This window comes from Phytophthora infestans, genomic scaffold (genome assembly GCF_000142945.1).
Source record: "Phytophthora infestans T30-4 supercont1.17 genomic scaffold, whole genome shotgun sequence".
NCBI classification, from domain to species: domain Eukaryota; phylum Oomycota; class Peronosporomycetes; order Peronosporales; family Peronosporaceae; genus Phytophthora; species Phytophthora infestans.
Window position 1 is genome coordinate 2,085,906 of NW_003303742.1, and position 19,304 is coordinate 2,105,209.

The following is a 19,304-nucleotide window of genomic DNA, read 5'->3' on the forward strand; positions in this document are numbered from 1 at the left end:
TTTAAATGCCTGTTCTCAAAAACTTTCAATAGTATTTCTTTGAAACAGTTATTGTATCTTTAATTTTTTGTCTTATTAAAATGCAATTATTGAACGTTGTCTTTTCGATCATCAAAAATGGCTGGTCTTGGTCCCAGGGTGTTGCAGGTGCTCGAGTTCGCGAACGCGCGTGCGCCGGAGCTGCAGGCTCTCCAGGAGCTGTCGCAGCATGACGTGGTGTCATCATGCACAGACGCCAAGCTGCAAGTGCAGAAAAACCAGCGGAGACGCAGAGCCAACGCCTTCAAGTCGCACAGGATGCCGCAGAGGTTGCGAGCCACGCCCAAGCCCAACCAGAATGCATTGCGTTGCCGCAAGCATGAGCGTAGACCGCACAAATTGCTGCAAGCCCGCTCAGATGTTGAATCGGAGCAACCACGGTGGCTGTCAACCCATTTTTGGCACGCCAAACGCATGACCATGAGTGAACAACATGGCTACATTTTAGCGCTTCATCGAGCAGACAAAAGTGTGTCCGCTGCATTGCAAGCGATGAGGAAAATGGCTACATTGCATGACTCCAGCTATTACGGGGTTATTGAGCTCTTCGGTCTGCCTCAAGTGATCTTGGAGGCTCTGCAATTGGTCTCAGACCCCAATGGGTCGGACTTCCACGGCCTCAGGTTCTTGGCAGGAACAGAGGAAGGCGCCAGTATGTTGTACCGTGAAGGGCGATTCCCACAGGGTGCCATCGCCCCCGTGACGTTCATGTGGAGGCCATTGAAGAAGGATTACGAGGGTGGGGAGTTCAAACTGCACGAGGATTGGCAGAGCACCAAGAGGCAACTGTGGCTATGGGTACACCCTGCAGCGTATATGGAGGCAGCGACAGCTATTGCAGCCGCATGTCAGGAGGTCGTGGCGGAAGATGAAGAGGGCATCGAAATGCACGATCGACGGGGACAATTGTGTCGCTTGAAACTGCGTGGACGACTTGCAGATGAACTTGTGGCAAGTCTTGGTGACGGGAAGGTGGAGGTTGATGAGGAAGATCAGGACGATCAAGTTTCAGATCATGAAGATGGCTACAATCAGAAGGAGACTGTAGCCATTTGCAGCAGTAGCAACCGACGCAACTTGCTGCAAACTCTCCGCAAGACAGGCAAAAAAAAGCAGACTGATGAGGGGAAGGACTCGATTTACTCTGTTGCACTGAAAGACCCACGTCTTGCGCGTTATCGAGAAGGTAAATTGAGGTATCCATCTGCTCGTTCGAGATCGAGATTTTCACTTCTGAAAGAACCACCCGTCGGTGCTATTGCTGACGTTGGTATGGGCGTAATTGAGAGTCCTTTGTCTGGACTGAGCCTCTCGTCGCTGGGTAAAGATGCTGAAGAACCCGAGACTAAAATGATCATGAAAGAAATGCAGACATTGCTAGCTTGGACGACTAGAGGCCCCGATGAAGCTGTGTCAAAGGAAACTGGCAGTGCTGGCTACCCCCTCGTCATCGCAGATGAAATCCGATCGGAAGTTGAGACGCAAGACGATGCTATGGACGTGGATGCATCTCCCAGCTCGTTGCTGTGGTCGTTGTCCAAGAGACGTAAACTTAAGAGCAACTTTATCAAGGACCACCAGTTGAACCAAGAGGTATACCGTCAACGGAAGAATGACGTGTTGAGCGAGGATATTGATGTGAAATCTCCTCCGCTCCACCTTCTGGCTATCAAAAAGAGCGGGCAGTATCCTCATACGAGCGGTTGGGACCTGATCTGTCCTCCATCTAACGCCCCTGGACTGCTGAAGGCGTTGGTCTTCGGTGGAGCTCTGGTTGTTGGGCTGGAGGAAGACTCTGCTCTGTCTACAGTGCTGCACCAACCAAGGTACGAAGCGAGGAATTACTGTGTGTATAGTCGTGTAAGTATCTGACTTTGAGCTGTCTACAGCTTTCCGTGCGATTATCCGGATACTCAAGCTGGGCAGGCGTATTGGGAGGCTCGTGCGCGTGGCTTGGAATCGGAGCAAGCGAAGAAGCCCAAAGCGAAGCGCTTTAACTTCGCAAAACACGATGTAACGTCACCATTTCATCCGCGATGGGAGCTGCTCTTTGAGTCCACAACAGATGAAGATACAACACCTTGTGTACTGCGTGGGGAGAAGTACATGAAGCCCTTCTGCTTCTACAAGTCTAACAACACTGACGAAGACATGGCATCCACTGCTGAGTCCATTGTATCTGTGCCAATGCCGACACTTTTTCGCGTTGTTGTCGTTGTCCCGAGACGAGGCAACATCGATATCAACGCCATGGTATGTGCTCGGACAGCGTTGTGTACTAAGTAGGCTCTAATGTCTTGATGTTTTTACTATGATCAGCTCCTCGCACCTTCAGCCGAGGATATCGAACAATTCTTCAAGGACAAGAACTGGAAAGGCTTTGATATTGTTCTGAACAAGAAGAAGAAGACCAAGACCGACAGTGACGAGGTGGGGCCTAACTGAAACGATCACACTTAGCAAAGCAACACTGGACTAACTGTTGTGCATTGTCAGCGATCTCTCATCGGCTACGTGACTTCAGCTATCTACGACCGGCCCAAGAGCGCTTTCCGCGCCGTTGGCTTCATCGCTTGTGAGCCACTTCAGCAACTCTTTCTAGCAAGCCAGGGGCGAGAGTTCGGCAAACAGCGTCATTACGCACTTGCCATGTTTCGATCTCCACACGGGCGAATGGTTCGCCCTGTCCTCGTCCAAGCCCAGACTTAAAGCACTTGACCTAGCTCGCAGCAAGCAACAGCAGAAAGGAATCGTCGGTACAGAACACTGTGGGTTCGGATAGATGCAATGATGCAAGACGCAACGTTTCTACTGACAAAGAGGCTCGAAGCATTACTCGTCCCACGGTTCGTTGCTTCGAGTGCGACCCGGTTGAGCTCATAGTTTGTAGTTGCTCGGAGAATGGCGTATCAACAGATATCACCCCACCCAGCTCAGAAATGAGAGTGGGTGGGTACAAAAAGTAATCGCCAGTCTTGGGATTACTTGTACATGAGATGCATGTCTGGCTGGCTCAGCTCGATGAAAGCGCCGGATACAGAGCGACTGGGCTCGAGTTCTGTTGAGTCTCAAAGATCAATTGTCGTCGAAGCTTGAGGCCCCTAGCAACTCGTTGCCACTTCCCATCAGTTCGTCTTGGTCGTCCTTTGAATACTCGTCGATCGAAGGCGCTTTCTTGTCGTCGTCTGCATCCATCGCTACTGCTACGGCATCAGCATCTATAGCTCCTTCCTCCTCCGCCGCTCCTTCTTCGCTGGAAGAACTGCTGCTTTCGTCGTCGCTGGAACTGCAATATGTCGACTTGGAACCGTTGAATAAATGCCTTGACGGCGGCACAAACTCGAACGACAGAGGCGCGAGGGTGCTCGTAGGTACAACAGAAGGTGGCGGGAGGTTGGATTGGCCCAGAAGAACAGGATCAGGCTGCGGGATCTCCCACCCGAGCAGTCGACACAGCTCCTGCACTATCTCGTCTGAATATCCTAGCAGCTCCACGTCAAACTTGTGCGGCCGACCCACTGGTTCTCTGTTGATTAGGATCATGGGCGTGTCATTCTTGAAGCGACCTACAATGCTGCGCACAGGGTTTACCTTGAGAGACGACCCCATGACGAGCACCAGGTCTGCTTCACCTTCGTCACTCTTGACCGAGTCGTGAAATCGTCGCGGCAGTGATTCCCCGAAGAAGACGATATCGGGCTTGATGATTCCATCCGGAGAGTTACACGACTGGCACATGGGCACTCGCTGGTTCAACACGTCTTCGCGGATAGCGTCGTTCGGGTACGTCCGTTTGCATGCTACGCATGTCGCAGTCGCGAAGGACCCGTGGCAAAGCACAGCGTGCTCGTGAGAGATACCCGCTGCGTGCTCCAGCATGTCAATATTCTGAACAAAACATAAAGTTAGACTTGGCTTCAAGGCAGTCGATCATAGTAATAGCGTACCTGGCTGTAAATTCGAAGGAGCTTTCCTTTCTCCTCTAGCAGCTTTAAGAAGTAGTGACTTGGAGACGGCACAAAAGTGAACCCACTGGATTTAGGGAACAATTCTTTTGCAAAGGCGAAAAACGGCTTTGGGTTGGACCGGAAGAACTCGATGTCTGCCACAAATAAACACATTAGTTTAACGATATCATCGCTTGTTACCAACGAGGGGAGTCGTACCGAACATGCACTGCGGGTTGGGGAGGTTGTACTCGCCAAGGCGCTGTAAGATGATTCACAGCCACATGGATACGATGTCAATGACCTTCCAGGAAAGGAGTAAGAACGAAACCATCGCGTACGCTGTAGATGCCATTTTCAGAGCGAAAGTCCGGAATGCCGCACGACACTGAAATCCCTGCACCCGCCAGTACCACAATCTTTTTGCTCGAACGCAGTAGCGACGCCACATCTTGAAGTGTATTGACACTATCCAACTTCTCTCGGGGTCGCTGTAGTCAAAAATACACCATATACCATATCAGCATACGCCCACTTGTGTCAGTTTCTAAAGAGCGTACCGTAGCTGCCGGTTTGATGAGTCGGATGCCCATAGAGAACATGGCTTCCCACAATTCGTCGTCATCCACCGCCACTCCGTCCGACACGCCCAAGCCCAGCGCATCCAGCATTTGTCCGGCAGGCATTCCAGCGGTCTTCTGGTCCACGAGCCAATTCATAAAGGCCTCTTCATTGACGTCACTTTCGTCAGAGGACGAATCTCCATCGTCTCCGTATGGCGGCACAGGTGTAGTAGGCACAGCAGCACCGGAGTCGTCAGCTTGGTCCTCTTCGACGTCCGGAGCGTCTGTCTCGTCACTCACTTGGTCTCGCGCTTCGGTTATTGCTGAAGCTGCGTCCACTGTGTCTGCGGCTGAGTATGGAGATGTCGAGCCTGGTGCAGGGGCTGGAGGAGGCGTTGCTTGCTCGTATTCGTCGTCTGAAGCTCGCTGTTTCTTGCTGGGTGGTGCATTTGAGTGCATGTTCATGCTCACACTACGATTCCGGTTGCCTGTGGCGCTGGGACCGTCTCCTTCGCTGCTGGGGCTGCCTGGGCTGGTCGGCTCTACCATGGCAGGTGAGGGGCTACTATTACTAACGGTCACGGTACTATTGTCTTGTATTGATTGCTCCAGTTCGGGACTTGAACGCGGATGGGCAGCGATGAAAACGAGCGGAGCCAGTGTCGCTGGGATCAACGGTTGTCGAAAACTAGGGGGTGCTGATGCTTGGATCGGGGGGTGCTGAAAGCCAGGATGAGCCTACACTGAGAGGGAGACCGATGACTGTCGCCGCTAGTTTCGTTCTGGCGTGAAGAAGGCGCGCGCTTTTTGGTTATTGTTGGAAGCGGTTAGGTTACAGACAAGAGGTACAGTGCAGACGAACTCAATGAAACAAATACTCTCCTATAACTAATTGATACCTAATTGTAGGTTTGCATACGTTGTGGCTTATTCTCAGCTGTAATAGTTTATAGGACATTATTTGAGAAAGTTCTTGCTTTGTTTGGTTTTGCAAGCCATAAGGTAGATGTATGGTTTTAGCCAATGAGAAGGCTGTGCTGTTGGTTGGTCAAAATGGCGTGCTGCAGCAATTACTGTTCATGCTGTGAAGTACACAAAGCTCGGCTACGGTTGAGGCTTAATTCAATTAGTCTTATTCCAAGTAAGACTTAACCGTAGCTGAACTGTACTCCCTGTACATTCCATCGTCGCAATCTGAATGATGACTCGACGCTGTGGCACCGCACACTTCCAGCCACTGTAAGTATTCGTCTACACATGGCTACATGACGTGTCGTCGTCTCAAAATACAATTAGACCCTTTTATGGTGGTGAAGCTGAAGTTTGCCCACGTCAGATCTTAAGACGCTTAAGTCTTGAGATGGAGTAGTCAATCTTGGGCAATAGTGCCGTACCTGTTTGTAACGAGAAACTCGGACGTGCTCTTTTTAACGCGGTAAAAGTAAGAGCACAGATCGCGTACAGCTCGCAGGATACCGTCATTTTGACGGCCAGACTTAGAAAGACGACGAATTTCAAAGTAGGGTATCGTCTTAATAAATACTTTAAGTTTTGTGCTCGTATCTGAAACGCATCTGGCTGATCTACTATCAGAGCCATAATACGTCAAACACGGATAGCAGGTTGTACCTTCAGCCCTTCCCGTAGATCCCAAGGTCGAGGATATTTCCCACGTAGTACACCAGGCCATCAGGCAATTAGCCTACATCACTCCCCTACACAATGCATTTCTTCGTCGATTATCGACTGAGCAAGCGGCTCTACCAGGATACTTCGTCAGCAGAGAGCGATTCTCTACTAGAACCATTGCGTCAAACGCTATTATACAATGACTACGGGAAAATCCAACAAAGAAGCGTCTTCAAGCCGAGAATTTAGAAATAAAAAGGCATACTTAGGTACTTCTTCAAGATAAAAAAAGACGACCTATGAAATTAAAAAATCCGAAACAACCAAAACATGCCTACGTCGCCAGCCCCTCGATCCGTAAAGAAAGTGGCATTGAGTCCTACCAAAGGCTCGGGTCTTGGTGATTCTTCTTCTCCTGGATCCCCAAGTCGATTCAGCAAGAAGAAGCTCCAGAGCAGTCAAATCGACCAGCAGCTCCTTGCGCTTGAGCACGATGACGGCAATCGCCACTCCAAGAATCTGACGCTATGTCTGAACGAGTACGCAAAGAAGATCGAAGATTTACAGGAAAAGAATCGCCGACTAGAGGAAGAGGTGCGTTTCATGTGTTGAGATCATAAACATCCCACTCGCTACGCTGTCCGCCCATCCTGAGATCGTTTGATTGTGTGTCGATTCAGCTGGCATTCGACGATCACGTGGCGCGTGACGATCCTTTCTTCAATGAGCAGACAGCCGAGAAGCTGTCCAATTTGTATCTACAGGGCAATAACTTTATGATCCGCTTGGAGCTGGAGCGGAAGGAAGTGGCACGTCTGAACGCGCTCATCCAATCGCAAGAGACCACCCTAGCGCATCAAAAAATGAAGTTGTATGAGCTGGCTGCTCTGGATCACAACCATGCCATCATGCTCGGACGTGTTCGCAAGATGGAGCACGATATCGACCGCCGGCTTGTTAAGATGAATGAAAAGCTCAATCGCAATCGACAGCTGCGGGAGGTCATCGATGCACATCGAGCTGAGCGTGCCCGTATGGACGATAGCTTCACCAAGATCTCGACGGAGACATTGTCGAAGCGTCACAAGGTGGCTCGAGTCAACGAAGAAGTGGAGAAGCTTCGACAGGAGATCGAGGCTGTTGAACAGGAGATTGAAGACGTACGCCAAGAAGAAGAAGAGTGGGAGATGAAGTGTGACCGTCGTGCAGCCGTTCTCCTGCAAGAGCTTAAGGAGATTGCGTTGCATCAAAAAGATGCAGAGGGGCTGGTTGACGAGGACAAGTACAAGTTTTTGGGCGAGAATGATATCATGAAGACTGTATCAGAGGCAAAAGAAAGCGAAATACAGTCACGTGCCAAGCGTAGCAAATGGAAAAGCGGCCAGGCCAAGGTCACTACAGATGTAATGCTGACAAAGTACCAAGAGAACCGCACGTACATCGAAAAGATCCACGAGGTCTCGGGCATAAAGACCGTATCGGAGATGATCGACGTTTTCAACAACCAATATCCTTCACAGCTAATTTGTCGTTACTCTATCTGCATGAATTCTGCATGTTTTGAGTGTATTCCTTAACCGTCTCGGGGTGTTTGTTGCCTGATGGCTCTACACGGAAGCAGAACACTTTGATCGCATTCAACACGTGAATCAACTGGCCGAGGAGATTGAGAATCATCGCCTAGTAAGCACCAAACTGCGTGAGGAAATTGGCAGGTACGTCCGAAAAATCTCTTAAGCTGGCAGTAATTGTTCGACTAACAACCATCGTTCAGGCTGAAACAACGCAAGGATTCGGCAGATTTTCAGCGCATGAATCGCATTGAAGGACTTCGGTCAAAAATTCAGCACACGAACGAGCAGGAGAAGATCAAAGAGAACGCAAACCGCGAAATGCATACGTTCTTGGAAGCGCTTAAGCCAGCAGTGCTGCTATTCCACTCACGCATCGGCTGTTCCGACGTTCATAGTGAGTTTTCCTTTGATGGCCACTGCAGATGTCTAGCTTACACGCTGTTGCTGCTATTTAGCTGACGACATGAAGCAGGTGCTTAGTGACATTGAAGAGCAGATTGTCACAGTGCTACAAGCGTATCATGCCAAGGTTGAAGCCATCAGAAAGGAGGAGGCTTTGAACCAACCTATCGCGACGGCCAGCTTGTCATCGCAGGCACCTCCTGCTAAACGCAAGGCTTCTGTGGTGGGAGGAGCACGCACTCGCCGCAGCAGTATGATACCCAAGGCAACGGCAGAATCCATTGTTGAAGCCCGTACCAAATCAGCTGCAGCGATTTCGTCCTCCGCTAGCAGTGCAACCAAAGCACCTCAACAAGCACAGCCAGCACTCCTGCCCGCAGCTGCTGACGCCAACAAATCGCCTAGTGCGAAGACCATCAACGCAATGCTGGCGAAGCAGCAGCCTTATCGTTATACTGGACTGCGGCCACCTCATTTGTCCGTGGAAGAACTACGCAAGAAAGACAACGTTGAAGAGGAGTACCCACTCACGTACCATGAACTCAAGGTCAAAGTTTGGCACGGAGACGCATCTCAGTAATTCCTGCAAGATCATCGTGCCACCGCACACGCATGCGTAGCCTTCAAGCACTCTATTACGCTGGAAAAATAAGGAGAGAAGCTTTCTTGTCTAGTTTTTGCGTTCGCTTCACTTACTCTGTCTTGGCTTTCTTCGCGTCTGGTTCTTCTACCTTGTCTAATACAGAAGATAGGAATATACACGAGCAAGCTTAGATAACCTCGTTAACCAACGATATCAAGACAGCTTTACTCACCCTCGCTTTTCGCAGCAGGGGCGTTGTCGACGCGGTTGCCGACAGCACGTGCCTTTGGACCCCAGTTCGGCTCTGGGTTCAAAGGGAAACGCAGCGCCTTCGGTTTGTCATTCGGACCCGGGCGCTTGGAGGAGAAGTTGGCCTCGAACTTAGGCTCCTTAGCTAGAATGCGACTACCTGGGGTCTCCTCGCCGTCGCGCTTCTTGTTCAATGGATGTTTCTTCACCCAGCAGCGCATAATATCCCAGATAACGTCGTTGGGTGCAGTGGTCTTGACAGCATCCGGCACCTTGTGGAACTGCGAGACTTCGTAACCAGCACGGCGAATGGCGCCCTGGATCTGTGACATACGCGGGTTGGAGCAGTGCAGGACCTTGCACAGGCCCGGAAGAGTGTAGTGCAGCGGGGCGTCCACGAGTTCCTCGGAGATTGTAGTCAGGAGTCCATGTAGACGAGGCTTTGTAGGGAACTCGGACGTGCTCATTTCAACACGGTCGCGGATCTTCAGCACGACGTCGCGGCTGTGAAGAGGAGCCGACCAGATCGGTCCCGCCATCTTGTACTTACCCTTGCACTGGTCGCACTCCTGACCGACGATCGGGCCGCGAGAGGCGTGGTAGCTGTTTCCGTTAGACACACCAAGTGGCTGTAGGTGGAAGCTCTCGCATTGGACGCACTGGTAAACGTGCGAGAGCTTGGTCATCGCCTTCTTGACATTTACCGGCGACTTATACACACGGACGAACACACGCACGTAGAAGTCGATGCTGCACGACGCGACAGGCACAATGTGGCGCGCGTAGCGGTTGGCCGACGACTCGATCGTCTGCAGTACCATACGAAGTGCCATCTCGTGCAGGTAGTGCGACTTGTTGGGTAGCGCTCCATAACGCGAAAAGCAGACTTCGGGCTGCTTGCCTGATAGCACGGGCATGTCCGTGCACGTCACACAGAGCAGACCACCGTTGCTGACGCTCTGTACGGCGCTGTCCAAGAAGATCGAGGCGGATCCGTATGGGTCTAAGTCAATGACATCGAATTGGTCCGCAGGTTTCCTGTGGTTGTACATGACGTCAGTAGCGTCTGCCTCATTGGGGATGACGCGATCCAGTGGCAGCTCATTGAACACAACGTTGCGCTTGATGTTCTCTACAGCTGCAGGGTCCATGTCGTTCACAAGGATGGATTTGACACCTGGAATCTGCTGAAAGTAGCGGATAGAGCGCAGACCTGAAGCTGAGAGCGCCTCAAATATGCGGATGCCCTTGTCTTCGGCAGTATCGGCCAGGTGCTTCTCGATCTCCTCATCCGTGTACTCCTTGGGTACAAACGAAGCGCTTTCACCTGCTGCATTTGCTGCTTTACGTGCTTCCCTAGTTAGTTGCTCACGTGCGCGGGTACGCGCAAACTCGGAGATCATGGTGATACTGAGGTCACGGTTGAGTACCTGCACGGGGTTGTAGAAGACCTGGTTTTGCTCTGAGAAGATCATAACTCCATTACCCTCGCGAATGATCTTATGGCCGGGCGGTGCCGCCTTATTCTGTAGCGTCTGTGCCAGCGACGCAGCAGATGACGAAGGCATGGCTCTGTTTAGTCTTCTGAGAGAGTGGGAGCGTGGGGACAGAGAGAGCAGCGTCAGACGGCCAAGCATGCACTGCACTTGTCGATGCAATGAGTGAAGTCCATCGATGACTGGTCGAAGTGGTAATACTGTGGTATGGAATACTGAAATATTGAACTTGTCACATTGTATACCCGTTTTTGATTAGGTAATTTAGTGTGGACCACGGCATTGGTGTGATCTAAAACAACATGATTTGAAGGGGAGAACGCTGTGCGGCATTGAGTCACAACGAGATCAAGACAAGCGCCAGGGCAACTAACGAGGACTGAGCAGACAGAGTGATTGTTTCATGGATGGACAGTCGAGTGCAGACCACCGCAGAGGTACCGTACTCTTCAAATCCAGCAGTCTACAGCCCAGCACTAGCAATACAAGACATGGATCCATATTCTTGTTTGGGAGTGACGTCACAGCTTGTTCATCCCACTGATTGATCGCCTAATTGGTGCATAAAATCCTTGACACTGCAGGTGGAGGTCGAAGCGGTGGCTTGAGACGCAAAGGTAGCGGCGGACGAGGCACCTATCGTCGCGTACAGGCTCCAGTAAGTGAGTCGACGGGGGATTCTGACCCCAAGACGAGTTCAGGCAGCCACCGCTCGGTGCAGGTGGTAGACGACCATAATGACACGGCTCCGTCAGCCCCTTTCCAATCTTCTCTGCGATCCTCACTGAAGGACTCGGCCAAGAAGACCGAGCGTAAGAGTTCAAAGACGGACTTGCAGGTGCAGACGAAAGGACAGCGCCAGGTTATCTCGCTATCTTCGCCGTCGCCTCAGAAGGGAGCAGCACAGACCAAGAAATTCGTCAGCAGCTTGACGAAGTCCATTGGACGGGATGATGATCGAGGATCGAGACAGGAGAAGGACCAGCAAGGAGGCCGAGCAAGACAGGGCTCGTCACTGCGTCGCTCGAACAGTCGGGAGCCGCAGCGACGTTCTAATAGTCGGGAGCCTCTGCGTCGCTCTAGTAGTCGAGAGCCGAGGCAGTGGTCGAATGAAGGACTGGGATCGTATCGATCTGGCAATCGATCGGTGTCAAGAACCAGGTTGACGAGGAAAAACAGCTCGGACAGTGTATCGTCTCAGCGATCGGACCGCAGCGACAGGAGTTTTCGCAGTGAGCGATACAGCGAGGAATACCGATCGAGTCTTAACGATGGACCGCAGCCTATTCGCAGGCTTTCAAGCGGGCCAACGCAGTTTAAATCGTCTTTGGCAGGGTCTCTGACGAAGAGTGCGCAAGATGTCCGCGTGAAAAAGGGGCGTCCTGCGTCTGGTACAATAGGCCGCTCGTACGGTAAACAATCTCAGGAAACCTCCCGACGATCGTCTCTTGACGGAGGAGCTGCAGCGCTTCGAAGAGTGAACTCAAGTTCTCCTGTTGGTGCGTCAGGCGGTCGCTTCAGGTCTCGAGAGTCACAACAGTCCCCTTCAGGCTCTGCTGGGTTGAGGAACAATGCTCCGGCAGGAGAGTCGATCTCACCGAAGCTAGAAAAGTCCGCTCTAGCCCAAGAGAAGGACGATACGTCTGTTAACGCGCCTGCAACTCCTGTTGCTGATGAAGTAGAGCGTAGACGTCTTGCTGACACTCTTCGAGAGCGTATGGAGGCTCGGAAACTTGAACGCGGTAGCAGTCTGGCTCAAATGATGAAGTCGCCTTTAGAGCGTAAGGGCTCAATGGAGAACGAGGCACGGCACAGTCCACTTAGCTCGAGAAAAGAACTCGAAAAGGACAAAGCTCCAAGTGGCAGCAATGCTGAAAAGGACGCAAGAACCCGAAAGTATTACGCCAAACTCGACAAGGAGAACACAGAGCGTGAAGCAGCACGACGCGCTGCTCCATTCAAGTCTTCCTTGACGTCGTCACTCGAGTCTGGCCCACCTAAACCCCAGTCGTCGCTTGCAGCGTCAATTGATACAGCACCGCCTCGAACTCTCAAGTCTTCTTTGGCTGCATCGATGGAAACGAGACCGACACGGACACTGAAGTCGTCGTTGACAGCGTCACTTGCACCATCTCAACCGACTGTGACGCGCGCTAAGAAGTTGCAGTATTCGCTCGCAGAGCTGAGGAGACTTATGGCATGTGCGGTACCTAGACCGGCAGACCTGATCGACATGAAAATTGTGGAAGTAACTCAACTTCGCGACCCATCTTCGGTCGTGAAAAAGTCATCAGGACGTCTTGGAGCGGGCTATGGGATTGGGAGATCTATTGGAGGCAGCATTAGGAAGGGCGAGTGCTCAAGTGGTCGTGGAACGAGAAGCCAAGGTGGCTTGAGAGACGGTAGGCGTGACAGACAAGGTCGTGGCGGAGGCCGTGGAGGCCGTGGAGGTCGTGGAGGAGGTGGTGGCCGTGGTGCCTACAGTCGACCACCCCCGCCACCGCTTTATGACGGTCCTATTGAGCCTCTGACTGTGTCGGAGAACCGATGGAAGCCCACGAAGGAAAAGGATATTTCTCCTGTCGAGAAGACGCTGAGCAATGTCAAGAGTATGCTGAACAAGCTGACGAGAGAGAAGTTCGCGAAGCTGACAAACGAGCTCTGCGCTGTTGACATCGACAGTTTTGTCCTGCTGAGCTCGATCGTCTCAATTATTATGGACAAAGCGCTGGAAGAGCCCAGCTTCGCGGATGTGTATGCTGATTTATGCAAGGAATTCCATTCGCGAACTGCGAAGAAGACTTGGAGCTTTCTGAGTGTGCTGAGTGATGAACACGGCTCGTTCTACTGGACAGGGATCGACAAGGCCTCATTTACGTCGTTTGTCGGTCCATTCGACAGCCCATGTAGCTGTCTAAAGGATCTTGACGCCGCTGAAAGTGCCGCTACTGCGACGTGTGCCTGTGAATTCATTCCCTCAGTTAATCTCCGTCGTCAAGGCGACTACGTAGTGGCCGTGGGTGAGAAAGAAGCCGGAACTTTCTATTACTCGAAGCGGAAGTTGAGTGAGATCAGCGATGACGAGCCATTTGGAGGACCGTTCGAGTCAGCTGACGTTGCACGGCACGCGGCTGCGACTCAAACCACGTTCACACGACTTCTCGTTAATCGCTGTCAAGGCGAATTCGAAAAGACAAACAAGCACGTTGGCTCTCAAGAAGAAAACAAGGAGGAGATTGACCCTAGACGTCGAGAAATCCTGGCTATGCGTGCGAAGGCAAAGATGCTGGGGAACATCCGCTTCATTGGCGAGCTGTACAAGGTGGATCTGATCAAGCAATCCGGAGTGCAAGGATGCATCTTCTACTTGCTAGGACTCGAGTTGATCCCTGGAGAAGATGGGCAAGAAATTCAAGCTCAAGCTGTACGCTTCCCCGATGAACACGACCTCGAAGCACTGTGCAAGATGCTGGCGACGGCTGGTAAGAAGTTCGACCAGCCGAAAACGAAGAACATCATGAAAATCGTCATCTTGCGCATGGTGGAGCTGTCAGACGACACGAAGTTGCCGTCTCGAGCGCGATTCTTGCTCAAGGATGTCTTGGAAACGCGAGATCACATGTGGGAACCTCGTCGCAAGGAGATGCAGCAGAAGACCTTGGAAGAAGTTCGCAAGGAGGCACAAAAACTTCAGCAGCAAGGTAAAAATGCTCAGCATGACGACGTACAACGACGTCGTCATAAGACACGCATCTCGAGCGCTCAACTCGCGAAACAGAGCAGCAACCTCATTGTGGCCAAGAAGGAGGAACCAGAACACGAAGAAGCGCAGGAACTGTCGCCCGCGCAGATGTCAACTCGCATCAAGAGCATCATACAGGAATACCTCTCGATTGCGGACCTGGATGAAGCCTCCACATGTGTCCAGGAGCTCCCCGTGGACCCGTATCATGTCGAGTTTACTGAACAAGTCATCAACACAGCGTTGGAAGGCAAGACGAATGAACGTGAGCATGCAGTCGAGTTGCTTGTGGGGCTGTATGAGCGCGGCGTGCTGGACGCGAACTCCATCCAGTCAGCGTTGGTGAACGTCATGGAGTTCCTGGAAGACATGAAGATCGATTTACCGTTGATCCACCAATACTCGGCGCTGATCTTTGGTCGCTTAGTCGCTGCTGGCTGCTTCGGGCTGACGTGGATCATCTCGGAAGCATTGGCTCATTGTGTGGAGTGTAAACTCACGTCTTTGGTGTTCCCTGAGGTGCTGTCAGTGCTGGAGATGGAGAGCGACGAGAGGACAGTAATCCGGATGCTGACGGATGAGGAGATCACACCGGAAAGTGTTATGCCTACAGCGATGAGGAATGAGACTGGGGTGGAAGCGTATCTGCGAGAAAACGGTATCGAAGTCTTCTTTGGAGACGAGGAAGACGAGCTGGATGAAGATATTGCTGGAAAGATGCGTAGCACTCTGGAGGAATATCTCTCGGTTAAGGACTTCAGCGAGGTGGTGCTGTGTATTGAGGAGCTGGATGCTGTTCCTGATCGCTGGCGACACTTTGTGCATATCGTGTTGGCGTTTAGCTTGGAGGAAAAGCAGTCGGTACGCAGCGACGTGGCGGAATTGCTGTTGCAGCTTTTTACCAGCGAGAAAATCACATCCGAAGACATCGAGACTGCTGTTGAGATCATCTTGGATGACTATGACAACTTGCGCGTTGATATTCCTCGACTTGCTGTCAACATGAGTGAGCTGTGGACTCCGCTGTTCGCGAAGGAAGCTCTGTCGGTGCAATGGCTGAGCGAGGCGTGCTCTCATCTGGTCGAAAGTGGACGCGCAGCTGATGTTCTTGATGCTCTGTTGTCTGCATTGGAGGCGCAGGATGGCTGAGAAGCTCTTGTGACCTGGTGGAGGAAGCAGACGGACGTAGATGCAGTTTGGACGCAGATGTCGCCAGCAGAAGACGGCGAACCCAAAGACGAGAGACTAGCGAAGTGGAAGACATTGTTGCAATGAGATAACACGGTCAAGATAGGGAGATAAACCAAGGAAGAGAAGGACTGCCTGCTGTGTAAGTGGACTAAGGTAGTCTTGTGTGAATATGAACAGCTGTGCTGCAATAGTGTTATGGATGTTGCTGTGTTAGTTCCCAGCTCATTGGATCGTGCACAAGCAACCTTGGCTCGAGTCTGGTCCGCAGCCCGGCACGTCTGTATCCACTGCGGCGACTTCACTGGGCGCTGACACTTGCTCTTTACCGTCCCCATTCTTGGAGACCGCGTAGATACGAACTTCGTACGTGCTGGTCGGGTTGAGATCGTCCAGAACCACCTCAGAGGCTCCGATCGCCGCGTCCACGTGCTGCGCGCTCTGTTCCCACGTGGAACCTGCTTCTTTGTACTCGTATCGATACCAGGCGTCGGCAGTGGACGGCGCTACCTCCAGCGTCACCGAGAACTCGGAGCGCGTCTTGAGCTTCGCCGGCGCGGGCTTCTCGACAGACGACGCCATTTTATTCTGAACCTACGTCGTGAGCTCGTGTACACATTGTGTACTCGATAAATTCATCACTTCAACATGAACAAAATTTGCAGTAGCGTGTGTATTTATTTAAGCTTCTCTGTCGCGTGCAAAGTTGTCGCCTGCACTCGGCTGCTCTTGGACTCTGCACGGCCGAGCGTCTGGTCTAGTTGTAGACCATGTACTTGGGCGTCGACGAGAACTTCTTGTATCCCTTGATGACCTTGTTGACCGACTCGAGGAAGTCCTTCTCACTCACGGATTTGCGGCGCGCACGAATAGCGAACATCCCAGCCTCCGTGCACACACTGCGCAGCTCGGCACCAGTCGTGTTGGGGCACAGCCGACTAACAAGCTCGAAGCGGATACCGCGGTCGCAGTTCATGCTCTTGGCGTGGATCTTGAGGATCTGAGTGCGTCCTTCCAGCTCTGGCAAGTTGAACTCGACCTTACGGTCCAATCGACCGGGACGCATGAGTGCTGGGTCCAGTGTGTCGGGTCGGTTCGTGGCCATCAGCACCTTAATGTTACCACGAGGGTCGAAGCCGTCCAGCTCTGTAACAATCTGCAACATGGTGCGCTGCACTTCATTGTCTGTGCCTCCCTCCTCCGAGCTGCTACGTGCTCCACCGATGGCGTCCACTTCATCAAAGAACACGATACAAGCCTTCTTGGATCTGGCCATAGTGAAGAGCTCACGCACCATACGAGCACCTTCACCCACGTACTTCTGTACCAGTTCACTACCGATAACGCGGATGAAGCAGGCGTCGGTACGGTTGGCTACAGCACGAGCCGACAGCGTCTTACCCGTTCCAGGCGGTCCGTAGAGCAGCACGCCCTTAGGCGGGTCGATACCCAGGTTGACAAACCTTTCAGGGTGAAGCAGAGGGAGTTCCACAACCTCTCGTAGCTTCTCCAGAGCGTCCTTAGCACCACCGACGTCATCGTACGTCACGTCAGGCTTGTCCTCGACGGTCATTAGCGACACGGTGGGGTCGATCTTAGGCGGCAGCGGGATCTGGATGGCGTACTTGGTGCGGTCTACACCTACGCGCATACCTTCTTCGATATCCGTGGGTGCGACCTTCTCGCCCAATCCCACGACGAACTTGGCGATCTGCTTGACGTTGATCATGTACTTGGCGTCTTCTTCGCCAGCGTTGATGATCTTGGTACAGCGCGCCACCTGCAGCGGCTGTTCCTCCTGCATCATCTGCTTGTCGCTCACGAGATCCCATTGGCTTGGCAGACTCAGTCCGGTATCGCTCTCCTTAATACCGATGAGGTCGTTCACAGCCTTCTGAGCCTTTTTGATGTCCTCTTCCACTTGCTTGATAACGCGCGAGTACGGACCCAGCCCGTAGGTTTTGAGAAGGGCAATGTCTCCCTCATCCAGAACCGTTTCCGGTCCGGCCAACAGGTCGTCCTCCTCGTTGTCGTAGTCCTTGGTGTTACCCGTCTGGCACTCGCCGGCCGCCATGATGCTTCAGCTTTGTATTGGGGGAGAACAAGAACAAGATCCTTTTGTAATCCGCACTTAATCGAAGAGCCCTAGTGTACCCAGATTTTCTAGTACACTGAGCGAATTCGTGAATCTCGACAATAGCCTGCTTCAAAAAAAGAAAGAAAAATGAAATACACCGATTTCAAAATATTTCATAAAGTGATTCCACAAACTCCCGTACTAATTTTCAAAGTATGGTCGGTATGGGCCGAAAAGGTTGTCACCCTATGACAAGACCAAGCTCGCAGTTGGGGCTCAACGAGAGCTTCTTGGATGTATTGAAAGGTCTACTTCATCGAAGAGTGCGAAAGACGCGGTGCGGAAGAGTTTGCAGATGTCTTAGAATAATTTCATGGCTAGGTTTAATCTAAATGCAAAAAATATTTAGCCATCACCGTACAAATGTTATATTTAATCATTATACACCTTCGGCCCAGACGGCAGGACTTACGGATCTGCCGCGATACCGACCATGACAAGCTGGCGGTGGTACACGCACTGTAGGTTTTACAATGGGGGCTTCAAACCCATGTCACATTTCTGAACGGCGATGCTCCGGGGACGATTTGGTGCGACCAAGATGATAAGCTGCTAAAGAACTCGATGGATCTCCAACCGGTAAGCGAGCTCACCGTAGCTGATGCAAAACGTCTTGGGGTCTTTGAGGGCATGAAGGCCCCACAAAGCAATGTTTGTATTGTGGAGCGTGCGCTGTTCCTATTGCAAGAAAAACATTTGCAGTTTGCCTATGAGTATTACTACACGCTACACGCTGATCGAGCTCGATATCTAGCTGCAAGGGCTGTTACCCACAAACCGTTGGGTGTTACCATGCAATTAGCCACGTATGCGGAAGGTACGTATTGTTTGATCGACCATGATCATCCTCGTGGACGGTGTGATTTTACGGATCTGCCGCGATACCGACCATGACAAGCTGGCGGTGGTACACGCACTGTAGGTTTTACAATGGGGGCTTCAAACCCATGTCACATTTCTGAACAGGGATGCTCCGGGGACGATTTGATGCGACCAAGATGATAAGCGGCTCTCCCATAGAACACGCCCGGCTTTTTTATAAATCTGACAGATTAATTCTAAATCTGAAAATAAAATTAAATCTGAACAAATGATGTTACATGTGTGTACCACATTATTGGCACTTATTGATTAGGCGCGAGACTCACCAGGAAACAAGCCCGCTTTCCCGCCCAATTGAACACTACTCCGTAACCACTACACTTCGTTTTAGTATACGAATTGAAAATACGCCCGCCACGGCCCCCACTGCCACACAGTATAACTCATTTTGCAGTCTCTCTCCCCAGTCACAGGCAGCCTCAATCCATGTCAGCTCCAGCCCCCGAAGTCCCTACCCAGCCTCGTACGCCGTACCAGTACCACATCGAAGACTCCAGTCTTTTTGCAATGGACAGTGTAACGGGGTAAGAGATACCGTTACTAGCTTACACTATAGTGCGGAGGAAGCTCGCAATAATAAAACCAAGTCTTAGGTTTGTGTCAAATTCAACTCTGATTTATTTAGGACCAGGGCGGCTACCCCTGGCCTCGTGTGAACCACTCAAACACATGTCTATATCTGATTGGTCAATAAGTGAGTCTGGCTCCTCACTATCAACCAATCAGATGATGACACCTTGGCACACACTACCCGTGTGCCACCTTACCTACTTATGTAATAACTAAAGAAATATCTACCTACTTATGTAATTGGAGTTACATCACCCTCCTCTCTAAGTTGCGCTTACGCAGCATAAGCGCACGGAAACACAT

General features: G+C 51.6%; 7 protein-coding genes across 7 annotated transcripts; 3 read left to right on the forward strand and 4 right to left on the reverse strand.

Annotated features, from left to right (window-relative positions):
* Window positions 1-117: 117 nt before the first annotated feature.
* On the forward strand, window positions 118-2,748 carry PITG_10163 (uncharacterized protein; the record flags this gene model as incomplete). Its single annotated transcript, XM_002902644.1, has 4 exons — window positions 118-1,865; window positions 1,929-2,292; window positions 2,359-2,469; window positions 2,536-2,748. The coding sequence occupies 4 exons, from the start codon at window positions 118-120 to the stop codon at window positions 2,746-2,748; spliced, it is 2,436 nt and encodes an 811-aa protein (XP_002902690.1).
* Window positions 2,749-3,114: 366 nt separating this feature from the next.
* Window positions 3,115-5,098, reverse strand: PITG_10164 (NAD-dependent histone deacetylase sir2-like protein; the record flags this gene model as incomplete). The annotated part of the gene is made up of 5 exons (XM_002902645.1): window positions 3,115-3,927; window positions 3,987-4,141; window positions 4,206-4,248; window positions 4,328-4,477; window positions 4,547-5,098. 5 exons carry the CDS (start codon window positions 5,096-5,098, stop codon window positions 3,115-3,117), a joined length of 1,713 nt encoding a protein of 570 aa, XP_002902691.1.
* A 1,410-nt stretch (window positions 5,099-6,508) lies between these two features.
* On the forward strand, window positions 6,509-8,734 carry PITG_10165 (uncharacterized protein; the record flags this gene model as incomplete). Its single annotated transcript, XM_002902646.1, has 6 exons — window positions 6,509-6,772; window positions 6,859-7,708; window positions 7,797-7,893; window positions 7,953-8,146; window positions 8,208-8,405; window positions 8,520-8,734. 6 exons carry the CDS (start codon window positions 6,509-6,511, stop codon window positions 8,732-8,734), a joined length of 1,818 nt encoding a protein of 605 aa, XP_002902692.1.
* Window positions 8,735-8,846: 112 nt separating this feature from the next.
* PITG_10166 (N(2),N(2)-dimethylguanosine tRNA methyltransferase, putative) lies at window positions 8,847-10,631 on the reverse strand (the record flags this gene model as incomplete). The annotated part of the gene is made up of 2 exons (XM_002902647.1): window positions 8,847-8,890; window positions 8,970-10,631. The coding sequence occupies 2 exons, from the start codon at window positions 10,552-10,554 to the stop codon at window positions 8,847-8,849; spliced, it is 1,629 nt and encodes a 542-aa protein (XP_002902693.1).
* Window positions 10,632-10,885: 254 nt separating this feature from the next.
* On the forward strand, window positions 10,886-15,373 carry PITG_10167 (eukaryotic translation initiation factor 4 gamma 2, putative; the record flags this gene model as incomplete). The annotated part of the gene is made up of 3 exons (XM_002902648.1): window positions 10,886-10,919; window positions 11,067-11,981; window positions 12,105-15,373. 3 exons carry the CDS (start codon window positions 10,886-10,888, stop codon window positions 15,371-15,373), a joined length of 4,218 nt encoding a protein of 1,405 aa, XP_002902694.1.
* Window positions 15,374-15,637: 264 nt separating this feature from the next.
* On the reverse strand, window positions 15,638-15,994 carry PITG_10168 (uncharacterized protein; the record flags this gene model as incomplete). Its single annotated transcript, XM_002902649.1, has 1 exon — window positions 15,638-15,994. The coding sequence occupies one exon, from the start codon at window positions 15,992-15,994 to the stop codon at window positions 15,638-15,640; it is 357 nt and encodes a 118-aa protein (XP_002902695.1).
* Window positions 15,995-16,070: 76 nt separating this feature from the next.
* PITG_10169 (26S protease regulatory subunit 7) lies at window positions 16,071-17,520 on the reverse strand (the record flags this gene model as incomplete). Its single annotated transcript, XM_002902650.1, has 1 exon — window positions 16,071-17,520. The coding sequence occupies one exon, from the start codon at window positions 17,484-17,486 to the stop codon at window positions 16,170-16,172; it is 1,317 nt and encodes a 438-aa protein (XP_002902696.1).
* Window positions 17,521-19,304: the final 1,784 nt, after the last annotated feature.